The 23,432-nt window shown below is 42.4% G+C and overlaps 1 protein-coding gene across 1 annotated transcript in view; it reads left to right on the top strand.

The window, feature by feature from the left end:
- Nucleotides 1-15,535: 15,535 nt before the first annotated feature.
- The window catches only part of TEK (TEK receptor tyrosine kinase), a 153,104-nt gene continuing 145,207 nt past the window's right edge, over nucleotides 15,536-23,432 (top strand). Inside the window, exon 1 of the mRNA XM_040358613.1 lies at nucleotides 15,536-15,794. Within this exon, the coding sequence (XP_040214547.1) occupies nucleotides 15,743-15,794 (52 nt within the window). The 5' untranslated portion in view covers nucleotides 15,536-15,742. The remainder of the gene's footprint in view (nucleotides 15,795-23,432) is intronic.

The following is a 23,432-nucleotide window of genomic DNA, read 5'->3' as shown; positions in this document are numbered from 1 at the left end:
TGTATTCTGTTGTTCAGTTTACTCAGTATTTTGGAGGGATGTCCACAGGATGCAAAGTGATTGTAGCTCTCTCCCCAAAAAACACAAACAACACTTCTTTTCTTTTTTTTTTTTTTTAAGTAGGGATGAATTAGAGTCTCTCATTAGAGAAATGACCCCTCTGTGGAAGATTAGTTGGATGTTATCAGGACAGAAATTTATGGGAAGTCCCAGAAGTGGGGTCACAGACATAAAAAAAAAACCTTCAAGAGATTCCACATTTTTGCCCATGTCCTAAACAAGAAGCAGCTGTGCAGGTGGAATTCACCCATGCAAGTCTGTCCGTAAACTTGGCCCTAAATTCATATCCTTATGTAAGTCAGGAGCTGCCTGTAATTATCTTTAAAAGGTTGGATTATCCAAATAAATGAACATTATTAAATAAGTGTGGGCAACCTGAGCTAAAATCTTAATATATACATCCTAAGCCGGGAACCAATTTCTGTGATTAGTCTTCATTTTGCCAAAATCAGCCCTTTAGCTCTTGGGTATCTTTACTGTTTGACCACTTACAAGCAAATGCCCTATCATATTTAATGTAAGATGATTGATCTGCAGGTCCTTGACCAGATTGCCATGCATCTAAACCAACAGCCATTTTTTAGTTTCATAAAAGTTTTATTTTGTTTTACAGACAAAAAATAAGTGGTAACGGCAAGTAACTATTGATAGCAAAAAACAGCTTATCGTGCGATAGAAACACAATGAAGTTGCAGAAGCAAAAAATTGGCAATGAGCCACATGTACAGTTGGTGCCTATACTATCTTATTTAAGTTCTGCCAGATAACAAAAGTTAGAGACAAGTTGAATATGCACCTATAAGCCTGAAACAATTTTCCATCAGCTGCATCCACATTGAGATAAACATAGATAACTCAAGCTATCACAGCTAACCAACCATTGTTCCTCACAATAGATAGCATGTATGTGCGACGGGTAGTGGAAGGAAACATGAATACCACTCTCTAGTACAGGGGTCTCCAAACTTTTTACTTCGAGGGCCACATTCTATATTTTACACATATTCGCGGGCCGGAAACATAATTTATAAATAAATCCACCGTAGAAGAAGAATAGAATAGAATTTGACTTACTGCTGACAGCAGGATTGGATGGTGCTCCTATATTCTTTGCTGGCACCTAAACGCTGGAGCATCATGCAGCGGGGCTAAACTTCCAGCATGCATGAGGCTTTACATCCGTGTCCCCATCCATCTGTGTCACCATCAGTCTTCCCATTCATCTGTGTCCCCATCAGTCTCCCCGTCCATCTGTGTCACCATCATCTGTGTCACCATCAGTCTTCCCATTCATCTGTGTCCCCATCAGTCTCCCCGTCCATCTGTGTCACCATCATCTGTGTCACCATCAGTCTTCCCATTCATCTGTGTCCCCATCAGTCTCCCCGTCCATCTGTGTCACCATCAGTCTTCCCATTCATCTGTGTCCCCATCAGTCTCCCCGTCCATCTGTGTCCCCATCAGTCTCCCCATTCATCTGTGTCCCCATCAGTTTCCCCATCCATCTGTGTCCCCATTCATCTGTGTCCCCATCAGTCTCCCCATTCATCTGTGTCCCCATTCATCTGTGTCCCCATCAGTCTTCCCATTCATCTGTGTCCCCATCAGTCTCCCCATTCATCTGTGTCCCCATTCATCTGTGTCCCCATCAGTCTTCCCATTCATCTGTGTCCCCATCAGTCTCCCCATTCATCTGTGTCCCCATCCATCAGTTTCCCCATCCATCAGTTTCCCCATTCATCTGTGTCCCCATCAGTCTCCCCATTCATCTGTGTCCCCATTCATCTGTGTCCCCATCAGTCTTCCCATTCATCTGTGTCCCCATCCATCAGTTTCCCCATCCATCTGTGTCCCCATTCACCTGTGTCCCCATTCATCTGTGTCCCCATCAGTTTCCCCATCCACCTGTGTCCCCATTCATCTGTGTCCCCATCAGTCTCCCCATTCATCTGTGTCCCCATTCATCTGTGTCCCCATCAGTCTTCCCATTCATCTGTGTTCCCATCAGTCTTCCCATTCATCTGTGTCCCCATTCATCTGTGTCCCCATCAGTCTCCCCATCCATCTGTGTCCCCATCAGTCTCCCCGTCCATCTGTGTCCCCATCAGTCTCCCTGTCCATCTGTGTCCCCATCAGTCTCCCCCATTCATCTGTGTCCCCATCAGTCTCCCCATTCATCTGTGTCCCCATCAGTCTCCCCATTCATCTGTGTCCCCATCAGTCTCCCCATTCATCTGTGTCCCCATCAGTCTCCCCATTCATCTGTGTCCCCATCAGACTCCCCATTCATCTGTGTCCCTATCAGTCTCCCCATCCATCTGTGTCACCATCATCTGTGTCCCCATCAGTCTCCCCATTCATCTGTGTCCCCATCAGTCTCCCCATCCATCTGTGTCCCCATTCATCTGTGTCCCCATCAGTCTTCCCATTCATCTGTGTCCCCATTCATCTGTGTCCCCATCAGTCTCCCCATCCACCTGTGTCCCCATTCATCTGTGTCCCCATCAGTCTTCCCATTCATCTGTGTCCCCATTCATCTGTGTCCCCATTCATCTGTGTCCCCATTCATCTGTGTCCCCATTCATCTGTGTCCCCATCAGTCTCCGCATTCATCTGTGTCCCCGTCAGTCTCCCCATTCATCTGTGTCCCCATCACTCATCAGGCTATCCCCACAAATTGGTGTCCCCATTAGAGCCCCCCCATCATTTATCCGAGTCTCCCTGCACATTTGTGTCCCCATCACAGCCCACCCCCGCCTGCATATTTGTGTCACCATTAGAGCCATCAGCCCCCCTCCTCACATGTTTGTGTCCCCATCAAACCCCACAGATATTAGTGTCCCCATCAGAGTCATTACCCCCCCACCACATTTATGTCCCCATCAGAATCATCAGCCCCCCCCCCCCCACATTTGTGTCCCCATCAGACCCCACAGATATTTGTGTCCCCATCAGAGTCATCACCCCCCCCCACATTTATGTCCCCATCAGAGTGATCACCCCCCCATATTTATGTCCCATCAGTCATCAGCCCCCCCACATTTATGTCCCCATCAGTCATCAGCCCCCCCCCACATGTATGTCCCCATCAGAGTCATCAGCCCCCCAAAATGTGTGTCCCCATCAGAGTCATCAGCCCCCCAAAATTTGTGTCCCCATCAGAGTCATCAGCCCCCCAAAATTTGTGTCCCCATCAGTCTACAACCCCCCTCCACGTGTGTCCCCAGCAGAGTCATCAGCCCCCCAAAATTTGTGTCCCCATCAGTCTGAAAAACCCCCTCCACGTGTGTCCCCATCAGAGTCATCAGCCCCCAGATGTTTGTGCCCCATCAGCGCCATTCAACCCACCCCCACACAAGTGTATCAGCCCCCCTCCTTGCATGTGTCCAGCGCGTCTCCACTCTCCATCACTGGCCGTGCAGACCTGCTGCATCTCCCGACTCCCGCCCCGCTGGTATTACACACTCGTTACTGGTTAACAGCGAGGCGGGAGCAGGGAGGCGGCAACGGGTCTGCCCTAAACACCTCATTGGCTGCTGGGATGCCATGGTCCCAGCAGCCAACACACACAGTGAGACGCCGGGAGGGATTGCGGGACCTGCGCTGCATATTGCCTGGGGCGAATGTGCAGCGCAGGTTCCACAACTAACAGGTGGACTAAGGATTCACGCTGCAGGCCGGAAGAAATGGCCTGGCGGGCCGGATGTGCCGACCCCTGCTCTAGTAGGTCAAGAAACCAACCCAGGAGAGGTGGGTAACGGCAAAGAAATAAGGAAGAAAGAGAAGGGAAAATTGAGGGGGAGAGCCTGATGATTTTGACAATAATTTTTAAATGGGTTATCGCTGCCTAACATACCACTAGTTTCTTGCAGGTGATAAATTGTATATGTATTCAGAACAGAGAAAATAAGGCTCTCAACAGTTCAATGCCTTTTCAAAGTATAACTGAAGTTATCTAGGGGCTCTTGCCATAATGGGTATACTTGTGGTAAACTTACCTCCCAATTTGGTCTCTTCTATCGATGAAAGGTCTATGTTTTACATGTCACTTCATTTTCATCACCCTTTATCTTTTTTTCCTCTCTATAACTCCTGAGCATTGGTATTGGTTACCCCAACACCCAGCTCTATTCCCTTACCAACAGTAAACATTTTATTGTTACCATTTTACAGATGAAGATTTTTAGCAGAAGAGACCTACAACTTATTTACTTTAGTCCTAATGCAAAAAATAACTTCACATCAAAGTAATATTTATTTTTGTGCAATGAACATTGTTCAATATTTTTATTATTCATGAATAAAAAAGCAATCAGCGCACAAACAGTACCAAGTGAAATTAAATAAAATTGCAGGCTGAACACAAAAGGCGATCACAAAAAAAAAACTAAAGTACATGGCAAAAATAAAAGTGCAGAGCAAAAGTGTAGTCCATATATGAAAAATGACACTGATGACACCCCGTGATATGACAAATCTTCAAACGAAAGTGATAAATCCTCCACCGTCAGAAGAAATGCTTCCTTACCAGATGAGATGGACCATTTGCGTTAACAAGTGGTCTAATCTGCTTATTTCCACCATGGGAAAGATGATGCAGATGGAGTCCAGCAGCGTGGCAAACCAACGTCAGGAAATGTGAATCGTAAAATACAAAGAGGAACGATCTCAGTGCAGACTGATTTATTCCAAAATTTAAAACATAAAAAACAGTGGGTCCAGCCACAGATGCAGTCCAATACGGGTAAAAACCAATGGAAGCGGTCCGCCAACTTGCGAAGGGCTGGTATATAAAAAAACGTGAGCGGCGATGGAAAGGACGTGGGTGACATCACGGTATGAAGCTTCTCCCCCGTACGTACGTTACGTCCAGTGTGGACTTCGTCAGCGGTGGGTGGAGCTAATACGTCACCCAACGTCTATAAATACAAGCCCGGTGGCCATGGAAAGCGTCATATAGGTGGGGCAGACGGCAACAGGAAATCCTGAAAGCTCTACTCCGCACATCCGCCATGATTGAACGCAATATCCTATGGGGTCACCAATAGGCTAACATATATTCTTAAGTGACTCACATGAATAATATGGCACACATCATATATGCAGTATTGACGTACACCCACGAACTTCCATACATAATTAACATCAAATTTCTATAGTATACAATTGTAATAATATGATAAAATGTATTATAATAAATTAGTAAAATACAGAACTGCTAGATAAACATAACATTAGCTCAACATGAGGATGCAGTACATGATGCTATACATATCCCTGGCTACATAAAAATTAAAATTACTTAAAAAAAGGGGAGGAGGGACGTAAACTATTACCTGTTAGAAATGAAACAATTCAGGTCAAATTCTACATTTAACCCCCTTGGCACAAGAGCCTGACTTTCATGGATCCATAATGACTCCGGTTGGCTGAGTAAACGAATAAAGTTCCCTCCTCTCCAGTGAGGTTGTACTCTTTCGAGACCCCAAAACTTGAGGCATTTCAGATCCCTATTGTGAAATAGTTGAACATGTCTGGAAAAATTATGGGTCCTAAGACCTTTGACAATGTTGTTGACATGTACTCCAGTGCGTACATGCAGAGGTCTAGGGGTCCTCCCAATGTACTGAAGTCCACAATCACATTGGAGAACATAAACGACACCCACAGTATTGCAGGTGATGAGACTTTTAATGGGATAGGAATTCCCAGTGGTCAGAGCTACAAAATCCTTCCTCCTTTTAACATTATGTCTGCATTTCTTGCATGGTGGACACCTCCCACATGCATAGAAACCAGTAAGAAGTGGAAATATTCCACCCACTTTGTCAGTGGGAGGGTCAACAACACTGGGAGCAATAACATCTCTCAGTGTGGGTGCCCTCCTATATATGAACCTAGGACGTGGTGGTATAATGGAACCCAACACCTGATCTTTCTGCAGAATATTCCAGTGTTTCATAATGATTTTCTCAAACTTTTTATGCTGAATATTGTAGTCAAGGATGATCCGAAGTTCAGTATCATCTGTCTTTGATAAAGGTTTGGGCCGAGATCCTGCCACCAGGAGAGCTCAATCCATATCTCCAACTTTATTAATTTCATCAGTGATCTTATATTTATTATAACCCTTCTGCAAAAAACGTTCAGCAAAAATATCTGACTGCACCAAAAAGTCAGACCTTAATGTACAATTATGCCGTAGGCGAATAAATTGGCCTCTAGAAATGTTACACAGCCATGATTGATGGTGGCAGCTATCTAAGGATATGTAACCATTCCTATCAGACTGTTTGAAACTTTTTTTGTTTTAAAACAGGGGCCTTCTTTAAAGATTTCTAAATCCAAAAATGCTATGTGAGAAGCGTCAGCACTCCAGGTGAATCTAATGTTTTTAGTGTTCCCGTTTAATTTAGACATAAATAATTGTAAACTAGTCAAATTACCCTCCCAAATAATAATAAGATCATCAATATATCGGAAATAACGTTTCAGTTGGGCTGGTCTCTAACTAAAAATGACCTCTTGCTCCCATAATGCCATAAACAAATTGGCGACGCTTGGTGCAAAACGTGCACCCATAGCGACGCTGAGTGTTTGTAGAAAGAATCTATGGTCATACCAAAAATAGTTCCTAGCTAGGCAGAAATCCAATGCGTCCAAAAGAAAACGTTGTAGTGAAATGGGTAAATCAAAAGCATCCAAAACCCATTTGACCGATTTAATAGCATCCTGATGGCCTATAATGGTGTATAATGAGCCCACGTCGGCTGTGACAAGGAGACTATTTTCACAAACCGGCGTAGACTCAATAAATTCAATTCAATTGAATAGCATTTGGTTGTGAATGTCACCGGCGCAAAAGAAAATAAATAAATAAATGTGAACCGTGATCTGCTGCAGTACTGTGTGCCCTTAGTGGGGGTCAATAGTGCATGAGGAAGAAAAGTGTTACTGCGCTGATCTAATTATCCAGAGGTATTAAATCTCTGGGAGTATGGACATAAGTGAAATATCAGGGCCACAATGTGCCCAATCTTAAATGTGAATAACCTGAATACAAACAATATATAAAAAATATAAGAAATATATAAATCATACAAATGTGACACAGTGATTTCAAACTTGAATCATATATCTAGATCAGTATGTCAGCATACAATCCATATGCCACAGTGCTTCTATGAGAAAAATGGCTGTTACTGACCAACCAAATAGTGAAAACAATACGAAAGATATTACAAAAAATATTGTGTATATATGTGTATAAAACCACAATATGCAGTATGCCAACTGCACCGTGAATTGTCCAATAACCGATATTGGAACAAAATAAATATCAAAAAAGTGAAATAATTATCAAACAACCATACAAATGTGCAATGTGCTGACTGCACTTAAAAATAGTCCAAATGGCAGGCAATCTTGCTCTTATACAATAGGTTCCAGCAAACACAAGGTTCAATGTTGGTAGTACTGTGTACAGGAAAGTGCCGCTATCTCTTCCACCCGACAAAGATGTGCCACCATCACCAATGGTTAAAATCAACACTCACCAGATCCCAGATATTATTAGGCTCCAAAGTGGTGTTTTTTCTTTGTCCGTCAGTGGGTGTTGCCTCCTTTTCCCTTTTACAAGGTGTCATCAATTCCTCAAAAACAAGGGGCTCATCATGGTGTAGTATATTAAAATATGTATTTATTAAAAAAAGGTAAAAAAATATAACACTTACAATATAAAGTGCCTCTGACCGGCACTGAGTGTCTTTGGCAGTGTCAACCGTTAAAAGCCGCTGACCAGCATTTAAATGGCGTCCTAAGAGGTGTGCTTGCCCCGCTGTGCTCCGCATGTATTGCTACAAGGGGTCCGGGCGCGCTGGTGTGCTGCACCCTCTATGTGCGTGTCCAAACAGCCTGTTTGGACACGCACATAGAGGGTGCAGCACACCAGCGCGCCCGGACCCCTTGTAGCAATACATGCGGAGCACAGCGGGGCAAGCACACCTCTTAGGACGCCATTTAAATGCTGGTCAGCGGCTTTTAACGGTTGACACTGCCAAAGACACTCAGTGCCGGTCAGAGGCACTTTATATTGTAAGTGTTATATTTTTTTACCTTTTTTTAATAAATACATATTTTAATATACTACACCATGATGAGCCCCTTGTTTTTGAGGAATTGATGACACCTTGTAAAAGGGAAAAGGAGGCAACACCCACTGACGGACAAAGAAAAAACACCACTTTGGAGCCTAATATCTGGGATCTGGTGAGTGTTGATTTTAACCATTGGTGATGGTGGCACATCTTTGTCGGGTGGAAGAGATAGCGGCACTTTCCTGTACACAGTACTACCAACATTGAACCTTGTGTTTGCTGGAACCTATTGTATAAGAGCAAGATTGTCTGCCATTTGGACTATTTTTAAGTGCAGTCAGCACATTGCACATTTGTATGGTTGTTTGATAATTATTTCACTTTTTTGATATTTATTTTGTTCCAATATCGGTTATTGGACAATTCACGGTGCAGTTGGCATACTGCATATTGTGGTTTTATACACATATATACACAATATTTTTTGTAATATCTTTCGTATTGTTTTCACTATTTGGTTGGTCAGTAGCAGCAACAGCCATTTTTCTCATAGAAGCACTGTGGCATATGGATTGTATGCTGACATACTGATCTAGATATATGATTCAAGTTTGAAATCACTGTGTCACATTTGTATGATTTATATATTTCTTATATTTTTTATATATTGTTTGTATTCAGGTTATTCACATTTAAGATTGGGCACATTGTGGCCCTGATATTTCACTTATGTCCATACTCCCAGAGATTTAATACCTCTGGATAATTAGATCAGCGCAGTAACACTTTTCTTCTTCATGCACAATTGAATAGCATGTCTAGTATCCTTCAGGTAGGCAGTAGTGGTGGAAACCAAAGGCTTGAGGAAAAAATCAATATATTGGCCTAGGCGTGCAGTGACTGATTCTATCCCATTAACAATGGGTCTGCCCGGCGGTGTCAAAGCATTTTTGTGCACCTTGGGCAGAAAATAGATGATAGGCCTCCTACATGCACTAGGGTCCAAATATAAGGATTCCTTTTTATTAAGAACACCTATATCAAAGGCCTGTTTAATGAGTGATTGAAGCTCATTCTTATAAATGAAGAACAGGTCTTAACTTAATAATTGATAGGTAGACCGATCAGATAACAATCTGTTCATTTCTTCATTATAATAAGTTTTACTCATTAACACCAAACCTCCCCCTTATCGGCGGGTCTCACCACAAAATGTTTGTTTTTTTCCAAAGATGCAATTCCCAATTTCAGATAATGTGGATCTCTAACCTTTTTAATTTTCATGGATTCTAGATCACTAGTAACCATGTTCTAAACACCTCTATATGTTTATGATCATATTTTACTGGATTGAAAACTGACTTCTTAGATACGTTGGAATGTACCTCCTGAGGAACAATGGAGGCAGAAACAGGGACTGGATGGGGTGTTCCGGGCTTAGAAAGAAAATGGCGTTTAATATTTAAAGTCCTGACACATTTTTGTAAACTGATATAAGTTTGAAATGTATTAAAATTGTGGACTGGGGCAAACTTAAGTCCCTTATCTAGGACCTTAAGTTCATCCACTGATAGTTCTAGGCCACTTATGTTAAAAACCCCAGCTCCCACTACCGTCTTTGCTTTTTGAGTTCTTCTTCCGGCCCTTCTTCCTCTTAGTCTTCTTTTGCCACCTTATTTGTTCCCCAGTTGGGGTTTGTCCCCACGGATCTTGCCAATGGGCTTGGCGCTGTCCTAAAAAAATCATCACTTTGACCATTGTCATCATGACCCAATGGTGCAAAACGATTTTGCACTGGGACAGAGGGGGGCTCATAATATTGCTCATTCCCCTTGAGTAGTCATCACCTCTCTCACGGACATCTTGGTTAGAGTATTGAAAACTGTCACTATTGGAAGGACCATGGGACATCTGACCTCTATAAGGTCGTGAGGTGTCCCCATGATCTCGCCAATTCCTCTGATCTTGTGCGGGTGGGTAATGATAAGGGTAATGCCATGTCCACCCCTGGAGGAAGTCCCCCTTCCACTTGGTCGCCCCCAACCTCGAATGGGAGGTCCCTTGGTGGGCGGGACCCTAGACATAACCGGAGTGGACACCGCATATACAAGAGGAGTCTGAGATGGGACTTTATTCCCAGATCCTATATCTAAACCAGGGGCCTTAGTTTGCCATTTAAAAATGTCTCCTCTGGCAAAATCCCCAGAGTCCCTAATATATTTGGTTTTCTTTTTTTCCTGTATTTCTTTATCCCATTTAGTCATTTTACTTTTGAGTTCACCTGATAATTTGGGAAATACAGAAGATTCTTGAAACGGTTAAATTTTCTGTTTAAGCTCCTCAATTTGTTTATCTAACAGTTTCATTTCTCTATGTTTCCTAATTAAAAGCAAACCTAAAAGGTCTTGACCCTTCTGACAGAAAAAATTCTGCCACTCCCGCATGGACTCATCATCTACAAGCCCATCATTAGGTGGGATATTCCATCTTAGATGCCATGGGATCAATTTGCTTTTGGTTTATTGCTCAAACAAATCTATATCCCACCAAATTTAGATTTTTTTCTTTAAAAGCAAATCTTAAATCTCTTAAATTTCTTAAATCAAACAGATAAATCATCTGGATATATAGGTGAAGGTGTATCAGAAAACACCTCATTAAGTATCACCTCCCGCTGTTCCAGGTAGTGAAAAACATCCATAAGTGCGGGGGTCTCGAAAGAGTTCAACCACACTGGAGAGGAGGGAACTTTATTTGTTTACTCAGCCAACGTGAGTCATTCTGGATCCATGAAAGTCAGGCTCTTGTGCCAAGGGGGTTAAACGTAGAATTTGACCTGAATTGTTAAATTTCTAACAGGTAATAGTATACGTCCCCCCCCCCCCCCCTTTTTAAGTAATTTTCATTTTTATGTAGCCAGGGATATGTATAGCATCATGTACTGCATCCTCATGTTGGGCTAATGTTATGTTTATCTAGCAGTTCTGTATTATACTCATTTATTATAATACATTTTATCATATTATTACAATTGTATACTATAGGAATTTGATGTTTATTATGTATGGAAGTTTGTGGGTGTACGTCAATACTGCATATATGATGTGTGCCATATTATTCATGTAAGTCACTTAAGAATATATGTTAGCCTATTGGTGACCCCATAGGATATCGCGTTCAATTATGGCAGATGTGCGGAGTAGAGCTTTCAGGATTTCCTGTTTCTGTCTGCCCCTCCTATATGACGCTTTCCATGGCCACTGGGCTTGTATTTATAGACGTTGGGTGACGTATTGGCTCCACCCACCGGTGACGAAGTCCACACTGGACGTAATGTACGCACGGGAAGGAGCTTCATACCGTGACGTCACCCGCGTCCTTTCCATCGCGGCTGTGTTCCGGGTTTTTTATATACCAGCCATTCGCAAGTTGGCGGACCGCTTCCATTGGTTTTTACCTGTATTGGACTGCATCTGTGGCTGGACCCATTGTTTTTTATGTTTTACATTTTGGAATAAATCAGTCTGCACCGAGATCGTTCCTCTTTGTATTTTATGATCCACATTTCCTGACGTTGGTTTGCCACGCTGCTGGACTCCACCTGCATCACCTTTCCCAGAGTGGAAATAAGCTGATTAGACCACTTGTTAACGAAAATGGTTCATCTCATCTGGTAAGGCATTTCTTCTGACGGTGGAGGATTTATCACTTTCGTTTGAAGATTTGTCATATCACGGGGTGTCATCAGTGTCATTTTTCATATATGGACTACACTTTTGCGCTGCACTTTTACTTTTGCCAATATTTTTATTCGTAGGAAAGCTACAATGCAAACAGTATTCAAAATATCAAGGGGAATGTTTAGTAGTTACATTACCTGTTACAAAGTTACAGATCTCTATTATATGGAGAGGTTGATACTGTACTTTGGGTTAAGGATATGGTTCCCCACACTGGTATTTTCTCACTTCAGATTATACACATATTACCAAAAGTATAGGGATGCCTGCCTTTACACGCACATGAACTTTAATGGCATCCCAGTCTTAGTCTGTAGGGTTCATTATTGAGTTGGCCCACCCTATGCAGCTACAACAGCTTCAACTCTTCTGTCCACAAGGTTTAGAAGTGTGTCTATGGGAATGTTTGACCATTCTTCCAGAAGTGCATTTGTGAGGTTAGACACTGATGTGAGCGAGAATGCCTGGCTCGTAGTCTCCGCTCTAATTTATCCCAAAGGTGTTCTATCGGGTTGAGGTCAGGACTCTGTGCAGGCCAGTCAAGTTCCTCCACCCAAAACTCGCTCATCCATGTCTTTGTGGACCTTGCTTTGTGCACTGGTGCACAACAGGAAGGGGCCAGCCCCAAGCTGTTCCCACAAAGTTGCTCCAGTCATGCTCCAAACTTTGTGGAAACAGTTTGGGGATAGCCTCTTCCTGTTCCAACATAACTGCACACCAGTGCACAAAGCAAGGTAGATGGATGAGTGAGTTTGGGGTGGAGGAACTTGACTGGCCTGCACCTCAACCTGATAGATCACCTTGAACCCTACGAACTAATACTGGTATGCCAATACTTATGGTAATATAGTGTAACTAAAAAATCATACATATTACGAAGTATATAGAATAACATAACTTCTCACATCATATTTAAAAGAAAAGAACATAAGAGAGGCAAACTAAGGCTGGTTCACACAGGCTTCAGCTTGTAAAGGAGTAGTGTGAGCACCAAGCTTTGGCGAAGCTTTTGCAAAGCTTTCAGCAATTTTTGTTGAAGCTTTTACTTTCAATACATTTTTATTAGTTTTAAGAAAGCATACACATTACATAGACATGAGTAGGACCATTTGTCCTGTGAAAGCTAACATGTCTAAACAAAGGGAGAAATCCAGCAGAAAAGAAAATACAATATGATTCAATGATATGCAATGAATGAAACATATATATATATACCATCAACAATATGTAGCCTGTGGTATAGAAACTAGGAGCCATGCATCCTTTATAACTGTGAAGAAAGAGTCTGGTTTGGAGGTCCTGCAGAGCTTTCCCGCCACCCCAAAAGGGATCATGCTGTGGCTGGAGCTCTTACCCCCCTAATTCAAGGCTCTGAGGTGTAATTTGGTTTAAGGTAGACCAAGCAAAATCTTAAAAAAAAATATATAACAAAAAAAAAGAAAGGGCTCAGAGGACCAGTCAAGGCCCATAGCACCAATTAAATGGATAGGTGAAAAGTGGTACCTGTCGAATTACCAATTAACAAAACAACATATGGGGAAGCAACATGGTAATTGACCCAACCTCGGTATTGGCTGGGTCAGTGAGGGTGTGGGCCTGAGGCCACAACCCTCAGAGAGAAGAGATAGAAAGAAGAGGAAAGAAAGAGAAGAAAGGAGAGAAAGTAATGGAGGTGATAGGGGAAGAGACCGACTAGGGAAGAGCGGGAGAGAGTGAACGGGGTGGAGGCGGGGTGTAACAAGACTTTAATGAAGTTGGCCCAGGGCTCCCAAACCTGCTCAAACTTCTCAGTGCGGTCCAGGAGTACACTTGCCATTTTCTCTTGCGTCATAATCCAGGAAATCTTTCTCTTTGCTAGTAGGGTAGATACAACTTTTTCCAAGCTTTGGCTAAAGTTAGTTTGGCTCCTAAAAGGATAAAGAAAATCAGGCATTGTGCACTCCTGGACAGTGCCTTCCCCGGAAAGTTAAAGAGGGCAATCAGGGGAGAAGTTGGAATGGGGGCTTTGGTAATCTTGCGTACCCAGGAGAAAACTTTGTTCCAGAAACTGTATTCTGGGGCATCCCCACCACACATTAACATGTCTCCTCTAAGGTTACATCCCCTAAAACACAGGGGGGATGTCGTCAGGTATATCTTGGCCAGTCTCATGGGGACTAAATATCATCGGGAGATTACTTTTATGCTAGCTTCTGCAAGGCTAAAATTGAGAATACCTTTGTATGACTGAAAAAAAATTATATTCCAAGTCTCCAATTTCCATTGTTGGGAAAGATCCTCCTCCCATGCCAGCATAAAGGAAGTTTTGGAGCGAGTGGAGGATAGTGCCCTGTAGATTACCTAGATTCCCCCCTTTTGCTCATCGGCCTGGCTGCACCATTGTTCATATGATGGGATTCGGGGACTATTAGGATGTGCTTTCCATAATTTGTGGAGGAAGTTGGCGATCTGGATGTAACAAAAGAGTTCCGATGGTGGCATGTCTAGGTCATTAATGTAATATGTTTTAGGGTGTGGGCCCATGGGTCTGAGAAAGTGTCCTATTCTATATAGTCCTTTATCGAGACACCATCTGAAAGCCTTTGTGTTGTTGAAGCTTTTAAAGTACCATTCAGCTTTAGTTTGTAAATGTTGAACTAAGATTGGGAGTGCTGTTAGCCACTTTAAACAAGCTGCTAGCAGGCTTCAGCACTTCTTGAAGTTGTTGAAAGCTTGCTAGCAGCATGTTTAAGGTGGCAATCAACGCATCTATTCGGTTCTGTGTTCAACATTTACAAACTGGGGTTGAATGGTACTTTAAAAGCTTCAGCAAAGCTTGTTGGTCACACTGCTTAAAACAAGTGTGAAACAGGCCTCTAACAGAATTGTAAATATTAGGTCCGAGGATCCCATGTTATCTCAAATTGTTTTTTTCTTATCAGAACTACGGTTCCTAGTTTTTCATGCATCATGATCCAAGAGCTCTTAAAGCCTCATACACACGATCGGACTTCCATTGGACTTTTCCGTGGATTTCTGTCCGAAGGGCGTTGTCCGTGAACTTGGTATACATACACACGGTAGGACTTTTTTAGCCAACATACATGAACATAGTTACATAATAGATGTACTGCGTGGTTTTTCTGCTTATTAACGCCACCCTTTGGGCAACTTCTGCTATTGTTGTCTGATCTTTAGCATTGGTTCTGAGCATGCATGTTTGTACTTCCGTCAATTGTACAATTGTCCGATGGACCATACAAACGGTTGGATTTTCCGACAACAGCCTATCATCACACAATTCCCGTCAAAAAATCTGATCGTGTGTACGGGCCTTAACAGTTTGTTTAGTTTGAGTGAGAGAAACAGAAGTTTTTTTTTTCCATGCTCCAGCTTTAAGCACTTCTCTTTGTAAGAGAAATGTGATGTAATGCCAAACTGAGTCATTCTAGAGAACTTAGTCATTAGTGTTTTTGTTGTTATTGTAGTCTTTTACAGTTCCTTATTTAATTTCCACCTATTTGCTACTAGCAAAACTCATTAATGGCTCACTATAGCTTCTTATCTCTTCTCCTGCCCTACTCTACTGACTATATTTTCCACATACTGTCAGATTTTCTAGTACAAAATACCTTAAAGATCCTGCCTTTCACATCCTAATCTAAAAAGGAAACAGGAAAAAGGAACCTAAACTCCCTGTGCTTAGACAGCAGCGAGACAGTAGTAGAGCAGTGTCCATGGGAAAGCAGGGAAAAACTACTGCATGTTCGAGCACAGCACACAAACCCACAACAAGCATTCATAGTATGTGAGCGGCACTCTTTCTATGAACGCCTGTGGAAATTGGATGGATATATTCTGGAAAGCATGGATTTTTTAGCATTTTTTGCTCTCTGTTTATCTGGACTGATGGTCTCAGGTAAGAAAAGCCTAATATTTTGTATGTATACAGTATTTATGGTATGTAATACAGGCTTATTTTATACTGGGGTCTCCAAAACAACCAAAACTAGGACAAGTAGGCATAACGTTAACAGATAGTTGATGGTTAATGCCAAGGATAATTTCCGATGCTATAGAAAGAGTCTATTAGATTACGATACTATTAACTACTGATCTGCGTTTCACATATGATGTCTGAAGTAAACGTCACTGCTGTGTGCCTGCAAAGTCATGGCAAGTTATATTTCTCACATTTCCAGTCACTATCACAGGTTTATTTATCCAGTTTGGTGCTACAATAGTTATTTAAAATGGTATTAACCCCCCCAAGAAAAGAATAAAGTATAATATTGCAAATGACCAATCTCTAAACGTGGCGGCTGTATTCATTGTTTTTGTTAGTTTTTTTTACTTTTTTTCCCCTATTGTTACCTGGTGATCCGGCCAGTAAGTCTGTTATCTTAGGCTTCCTTTAACATGCCCATCGGTTCAGGCAAAAGTGTCAATTAGAGGATTGAAACAAACTATTTCACGTTGTCCTCTCCTGGTGAAGTCTGAAGTGGTAAAAAACTATTTGACACTGACGGGTGCTTACATAGTCGTTTTTTTATTCATTTATGTAAAACCTTTATCGCTAAAATAAATGGTTGTTTCTGGAATTGCTTGAAACGTGTTCGCTGGACTTTTTTTGACTTTGTTAGTAAAATTCATCTAAATCTGATGCTACCCCCTCTCATGATTTACAGTGCTGCTGTCGAAGGGTGTCTCCATTGCTCTTCCATCCACAGTGGAGACACCCTAAGACAGGCAGTGTGGTACTAGGCAGATCACCCGTAAAAAAAAAAAAAAAAAAAAATGCAGACACCACATTTAGGATTCGGTAGCTGCAATATATTACATTTTGGGTTTAATACTGCTTTAAGCTTTGATTCTGTGAATGTGGCAGGATTATGTATAAAAAGCTTGCTAACAAGAACATTACATGTTGCCTATGAGCTCTCCATTGTCATTTCTGTATGGTAGAGCTAAAAATGAAACAAAGAATCAGTTTCCGAAATGTTCCCGTTAGCACGCATAAGTTACACTGAGGACCTATTTTAGAAGTAAAAAACAATGGCCTATAAAACATGTTTTGACCCACTATTGTAAAACTGCATAGTTTTGTGTCTCGCTTCTCAAGTTATGTTACAGCGATAAATGCGTGTTTAACTGGTACAGTTTTAAACTGCGGAAGAGACTGTGATTACTTTTTTAATACCATTCTATTTGCAGGAGCAAAGATCTTTTAACTATAGCTTGTGTGACAATGCATTCATATGCTGAAATACGTTTCATTAACCACTTTAGCCCTGGAAGGATTTACCCCCTTAATGACCAGGATTTTTTTTGCTATTTGGCGTCGCTTTAACTGATTTTTATTTTTCGTGCTATAAAAAAAAAATATTTTCTACTTTTTGCTATAATTAATATATCCCCCCAAAAATAACTTCTTCGTCAGTTTAGGCCAATATGTATTCTTCTACACATTTTTGGTAAAAATAAATGCAATAAGCGTACATTGATTGGTTTGCACAAAAGCTACAAAACATGGCATACATTTATGGCATTTTTATTATTATTATTTTTTTTACTACTAATGGCAGTGATCAGAGATTTTTAGCGGGACTGTGACCTTGCAGTGGACAGATCGGACACTTTTGGGACCAGTGACATTTATACAGCGATCAGAGCTAAAAATAGCCACTGATTACTGTATAAATGATACTGGCAGGGAAGGGGTTAACACTAGGGGGCGATCAAGGGGTTAAGTGTTCCCTAGGGAGGTGTTTCTAACTGTGGGGGGAGTGGACTGACAGGGAGTAGAGAGAGATCACTGTTCCTGATCACTAGGAACAGTCGATCTTTCTCTCCTCCTTTATAGAATGGGGATTCTGTTTGTTTACATTGACAGATTCCCATTCTGTCTCGCAGGTGGCCAGTGGACATTGCAGCCACTGGCCACGCGCATCGGCTCTGGCGTTAAATGCCGCAGGCGCACCTCCTATTGCTCTTAAAGAGGAAGTAAACCCTGATGGGTTTTACTTCCTATTTATTTCCCTCCAAAGTTAAAGCATGGCATAATAGCCCCATTATGTGTCACTTACCTGGAACCAAAGCCTACGATCTCACCGCTGTCCCCACTCGCAGCGAGCATCCATCTTCACCCCTCTTCCTTTTGGGGCCGCAAACTCTGGCTCTGTGACTGGCCGGAGTCACGTGACGTCACTCCCGCGCATGCTTGCAGGAGCCGCCAGTCGCAGCATGACCCCTTTAGAAACAACACGATCTGCCCTGTCTAAAGTGCGCTTTCCACGCCCCCCTGATGACGTGGAAACCCACGAAACAATTGTCGGAGGCTAGTCTGGCACTTTCTCAGCACACCAGCTGATCCCGCACGCCGCTGCAATTGTACAACGCGCATCTTCACACAGCAACCCACACAGCTGAGGGTCCTGTTAGACGCATGCAGTCCTAGTGCCGGGCAGGCACTCTCCAAGTAAGGGGCCAATCAGCTTTTTATGTTATGTGATTTTAAAATAAACGGTAATGCACTATAGCTTTTCTCTCTGTTAATGTTTTTGGATGGAATCCTGATCATCACTGGCATTGAATCTGCAGTCTGCACGTTATCATCAGTGTGCAGGCACTAACACCTGTTCAGCTTATCTGACCCAATTCATATGAAAGGGGTCCATTGCCTTTGGTAAGCCTCCCTTTTAGCAAGATCACTTCGGGTGCAAATGTATTAATGGTGGTGGCTGTAGCAACACTCAAGATCCGTTTTTGCATGCTCCAATGATCGTTTGGATTTGTCAATAAGCACACATGGACTGTTTTATTTAATTTTGCATATGGTTTTGAGTACCGCAATAAGACGCACTATTTGGATAGTGTTTTTTTGGACTTTCACTGAGGTCACCAGTGTGTGTGCTATATTAGCACAGTGATTGCATATGGTCAAATCGAGATATTAATTGTTTAGACATTAGAGTGTATCACATACACATTTCCCACATATACCATTTGGGATCACGTTTTCAACACCCCATTAGAGGTATTTTTTACTAGCGCCCTCTTCCCCCATTAGATTCCATTGCACAATATATCGTTTATGTTTTGACACAGAGGAGCAGCTGGATATTAAGTAGTAATTCCCAGCAGAGAGCAATTCACTTATCACTAAGTGGTTAATTGATTTCATTAGTGAATTATAATTATACTTAAATAATTTGGCGCGGAAACACATCTCACTGATGTTGGACAAGAGGGCCTTGTTCACAGTCTTCACTCTAATTCATCCTAAATGTGTTCTACTGGGTTGAGGTCAGGACAGTCAAGTTCCTCCACCCCAAACTCGCTCATTTATGTCTTTTATGGACCTTGCTTGTGTGTAGCCTACCTGCATCAAAACACACAAAAAAGGTGAATGCACTATTTTTAGTAACGCAATGCACCAAAATGTACAGTAGTGTGTTACCTTGTGTTGTGGTGTGCTTCAAGCAGGTGAATTGGGATACCATTAGGAATAAATGCACTGCAACACAACAAGACGCATAACATGCATTATTGCACGTTAACACAAAGCAACAATAGAGCGCTGAAAGCTTTGAATTACTGTGAGGTATTAATGTCTGGGTACTCACTGGGAAGATTTTCCCACACTGCATTTCATGGTGACACAATAAGTGTCATAGTTTTTTTAAGGAAATCATCAAGTTCAGGAAATGAGAGGAAGTCTCCTCAAAAGTGACAGAATTAGCAATAAATAACCCAACAGAGGTTCTAAGCCTTCACCAGTCTAAAATGAAAACCCCAAAAAGGTATGCTGGATTAGAGCTTTAAAGTGAATCCCAAAGATTTAAACCAAATATGGTGCTGTATATGTAATGTCAAAAAATGAAATACTTCTTTATGTCTTGCTTTTAATTCTATCATACCAGCAAGGTGTGACCTCAAACACTTCCTTAACTAGAGTGGCAATGCTTACTCAGTACATCTGGAGGGTTGGCACCCTTTCCTGCGTAGTTCTAGAGCAGTGGCTCTCAACCTGGCGGTCGGGACCCCCTCGAGGGTCAAATGACGATTTGCCAGGGGGTCACCAAATCCTGGGCTGTTCCTGATGCCCATGCTGCTCTTCCAGCCTTTTCGCAGCCACCCAGCAGGGCTGTTCCTAAAGCCTGCAGCCACCCATTCAGTTCACAGCATGGCTGGGGGGCAGAGACTAGAGGTCAGAAGACTGGTGAGGAATGTGAAGTGGGAGGGGCTGGAGGAGACCCTATCTCCTGATTTCGGCATAGGTGTCACTGCTACGAGACATCACAAAGTCGGAGACACAGTGAGTAACACTACCTGTGATTAGAGTTGCCATTATAAGTCCCCACTACAATTCTCAGATAAGCAGATGGCCTTGATCAAGAACACCTAAGTTGGTCGATCAGAAATCCCCCTCCCAGCATCGCCACTCATTCCAACTCTGCCCAGCACTGCCACTGATCCCACCCCCCACCAGAACTGCCACTCGTCCCATTCCCCCCCCCCACCAAGGAGTAAGAGGAAGAATAAAAATAGAGAATACATGGAAGGGAGAGAAAAAGAGAGAGTGGAACAAAGATAAAGGAGAGAAAGAACAAAAAAGATGTCTAGAGAGAGGGATGGAGGGGAAACAAAACAAGAATTTAGGATATCTAGAGCTAAAAGGGAAAGAAAGGAGAACAAAGAGAAACAGTGGCACATCCTAAAATGTACCAGAAGGGGTTTTAATACTATACGAGTGGAGGGGACTCAGGGAGCCCTAAATGTCTGTGGGTTAGGGACACAAATTACTTGTCTTGCCTTGGGTGCTGACAACCCACGCTACGAAAATAATTTTACTGTTAGGGGTCCCCACAACTTGGGAAATTTTATCAAAGGGTCACGGCACTAGTAAGGTTGAGAACCACTGTTCTAGAGTAAGTCAGGAGGACTGAAAAAACATGTATTATAAAAATGGACCTGAAAGAGGGTGGGAGTAGGAATGGCGCTAGCTTTATAGTGTGCAGTACTGATATATTGGGTATTATTATAGACACAATAATGGATATTTAAATACAAATATTAGTGCATAATAAATTAAATCCTAATTTAAAATTCCTTGTGTTGAAATTAATAGAACAATGCTAGTGATGTCCAAAATATGTAAAAAATTACAGTGAAAATAAATAAATAAATTGGCAGCTGCGATGTGATACGCAGTCCTCAGTTTAATAAATTCTTAGTGCTACAGTACTTGTGATGTCCACTCAGAAAAATGTGATATATGACAGAGAAAAAGTTAAGCAAGTGCTGCTATTAAATTAAAAATAAAATAAATAAATTATTGGAAAAAGTGCTCCGTGCTTTGTGCTGTTCTGAACATCTAGGGCCCCGTACACACGGTCAGACAAAACCGATGAGAATGGTCCGACGGACCGTTTTCATCGGTTCACCGATAAAGTGGCCTGATGGTCTGATGTGTGTACACACCATCAGTTCAAAATCTGATCGGGTCAGAACGCGGTGACGTAAAACACACGACGTGCTGAAAAAAACGAAGTTGAATGCTTCCAAGCATGCGTCGACTTGATTCTGAGCATGCGCGGGTTTTGAACCGATGCTTTTCTGTACTAACCATCGGTTTGGTCCGATGGGGCAGCGGTCCATCGGTTCGGTTTTGAAGCATGTTTTAAAATTTTGGACCGAAGGAAAACAGACCGATAGCCTATATACACGGTTGGTTTGGTCCGATGAAAATTAACTTCGGTTCATTCTCATCGGACCAAACCGACCGTGTGTACGGGGCCTAGTTGTATGTTTCACACAGTGATTCACTCCAATCTGTGCTCCTATATGGACCGTACTCACCAGATTTTTACCCCCTCTTGGGGTCTACAGCGTTCACAGTGTATGCCACTGTGCAGCACTCTGGCAAAGGCACGTCCTGCTGTGATCTTGGTGGTGCTCTCAGTAGTCAAAGAGAAAGGGGTCCCAACATAGTGTAGTACCGTTTAAAAATCAATTTTTATTGTTAAAAACAAATGGGTACTCACAATGTTGCTGAATAAACAGAGCATTCGTTTGGCATGCAGAAAACGGAAGTGTTAGTGGCGTTCTGTTGGATCGCTCGACCGGTTTCGTCGACCTGACGTCATCTGGAGCGCTCCAGATGACGTCAGGTCGACGAAACCGGTCAAGCGATCCAACAAAACACCACTAACACTTCCGTTTTCTGCATGCCAAACGAATGTCATGTTAAATTGGCTGTAGTGCAAATCTGCAAAATGCAAAAAGCACTAAAAATGCCTAGGTGTGAATCAAGCCTAAGTAATGCTTTTATCAATCCCAGCTCAATTTTATCATTGTATCAGGACATGCTAAAGCCAAGATGCTTTGCGGCACCCATTAAGGTCAATAGGAGCACTCCATAATCCCCCTTTCCTTCTAAATAATTGGCAGCCACTGCTGTACTGCCATTTTATCTGCCCATCACTTTTCAGAGGGCAGTAGACACTGCTTCCAATCTGAAAGACCCCTAATGTGCCCCTAGTGTCACATACTTATTCTCATAGGCATGCGCAGGGAGTGCAGATTGCCCCTACTGCCTGGGCTTCCCCCCGTGTTGCGACCCCCCCTTTCAACTGCAGTGCTCTTGGATTCACTTCTCTCACCCCGGCTGCTGCGGGGGAAGTTTTAGGATGGAGAGTGGGAGAAGGGGCTAGTCAATATGTCATTAACCAGCCCCTTCCTTTTCTAAATAAACACAGTGAACACACTTGCTGCGTTCATAACTGAAGCATAGAACTAACTGTTTGAAAAGGGGGGGAGGGAGGGGTACGTTGGGACTTTAAATGAGGTAATGGGTCAATTATCTCCATCCCTAATAATTGTATGATATAAAGGAGAACAAAAGAGAACAGGATTTTGTATGAAGCATGTGCGGGGAAAGATTACAGTAGTTTGGGGGAAAATAATATATCTGGAATAAGTTAAAAATTAAATATTTTAATACTTTCACATACACAATAAACATACACAATTCACAAACTTGGTTAGGGAAAAGTTATACAAGCAGTGACCCGAATATACAGATGAAAAGTACAATAAAGTATACTGCAGTAATACAAATTGAAGCATGAAGTTGGTAGCTCGAGGCATTTCGCGACTTTTGTTGCTCATCGGGAGTAAGCATGCATTGTATTTCTGTAACGACATAAACACATTTCAGGTTGGTCCAGGGCATCTAACATTTTAGAGACCATGAACGAGTCAAGGTCCCAGATGGTACTCACCAGGTAACCAAATGTTGCCAGCATGGAAGCTCCTACCGGGGACTGTGACAGGATACTATAGGACACACGGCCCCCAAGCAGGACGCACCCAGGTTGCACAGGCTTTAGGCATGAAGTGATGTATAGCCAGGAGTCAGTGAGTGATGGTGGCTGTGAAATGAGAGGAATGGTATGATGACTAAATAAAAGTGAGGTTATATGTGTTGACAAGAAGGGAAAAACGTTAAGGTAAGGCTGTAAATTTAAACCATAGGGAAAAAGTGTAGTACTAA

The sequence above is a fragment of the Rana temporaria genome, chromosome 1 (assembly GCF_905171775.1).
Source record: "Rana temporaria chromosome 1, aRanTem1.1, whole genome shotgun sequence".
NCBI classification, from domain to species: Eukaryota; Metazoa; Chordata; class Amphibia; order Anura; family Ranidae; genus Rana; species Rana temporaria.
This window is presented reverse-complemented; position numbering and strand designations above follow the sequence as displayed.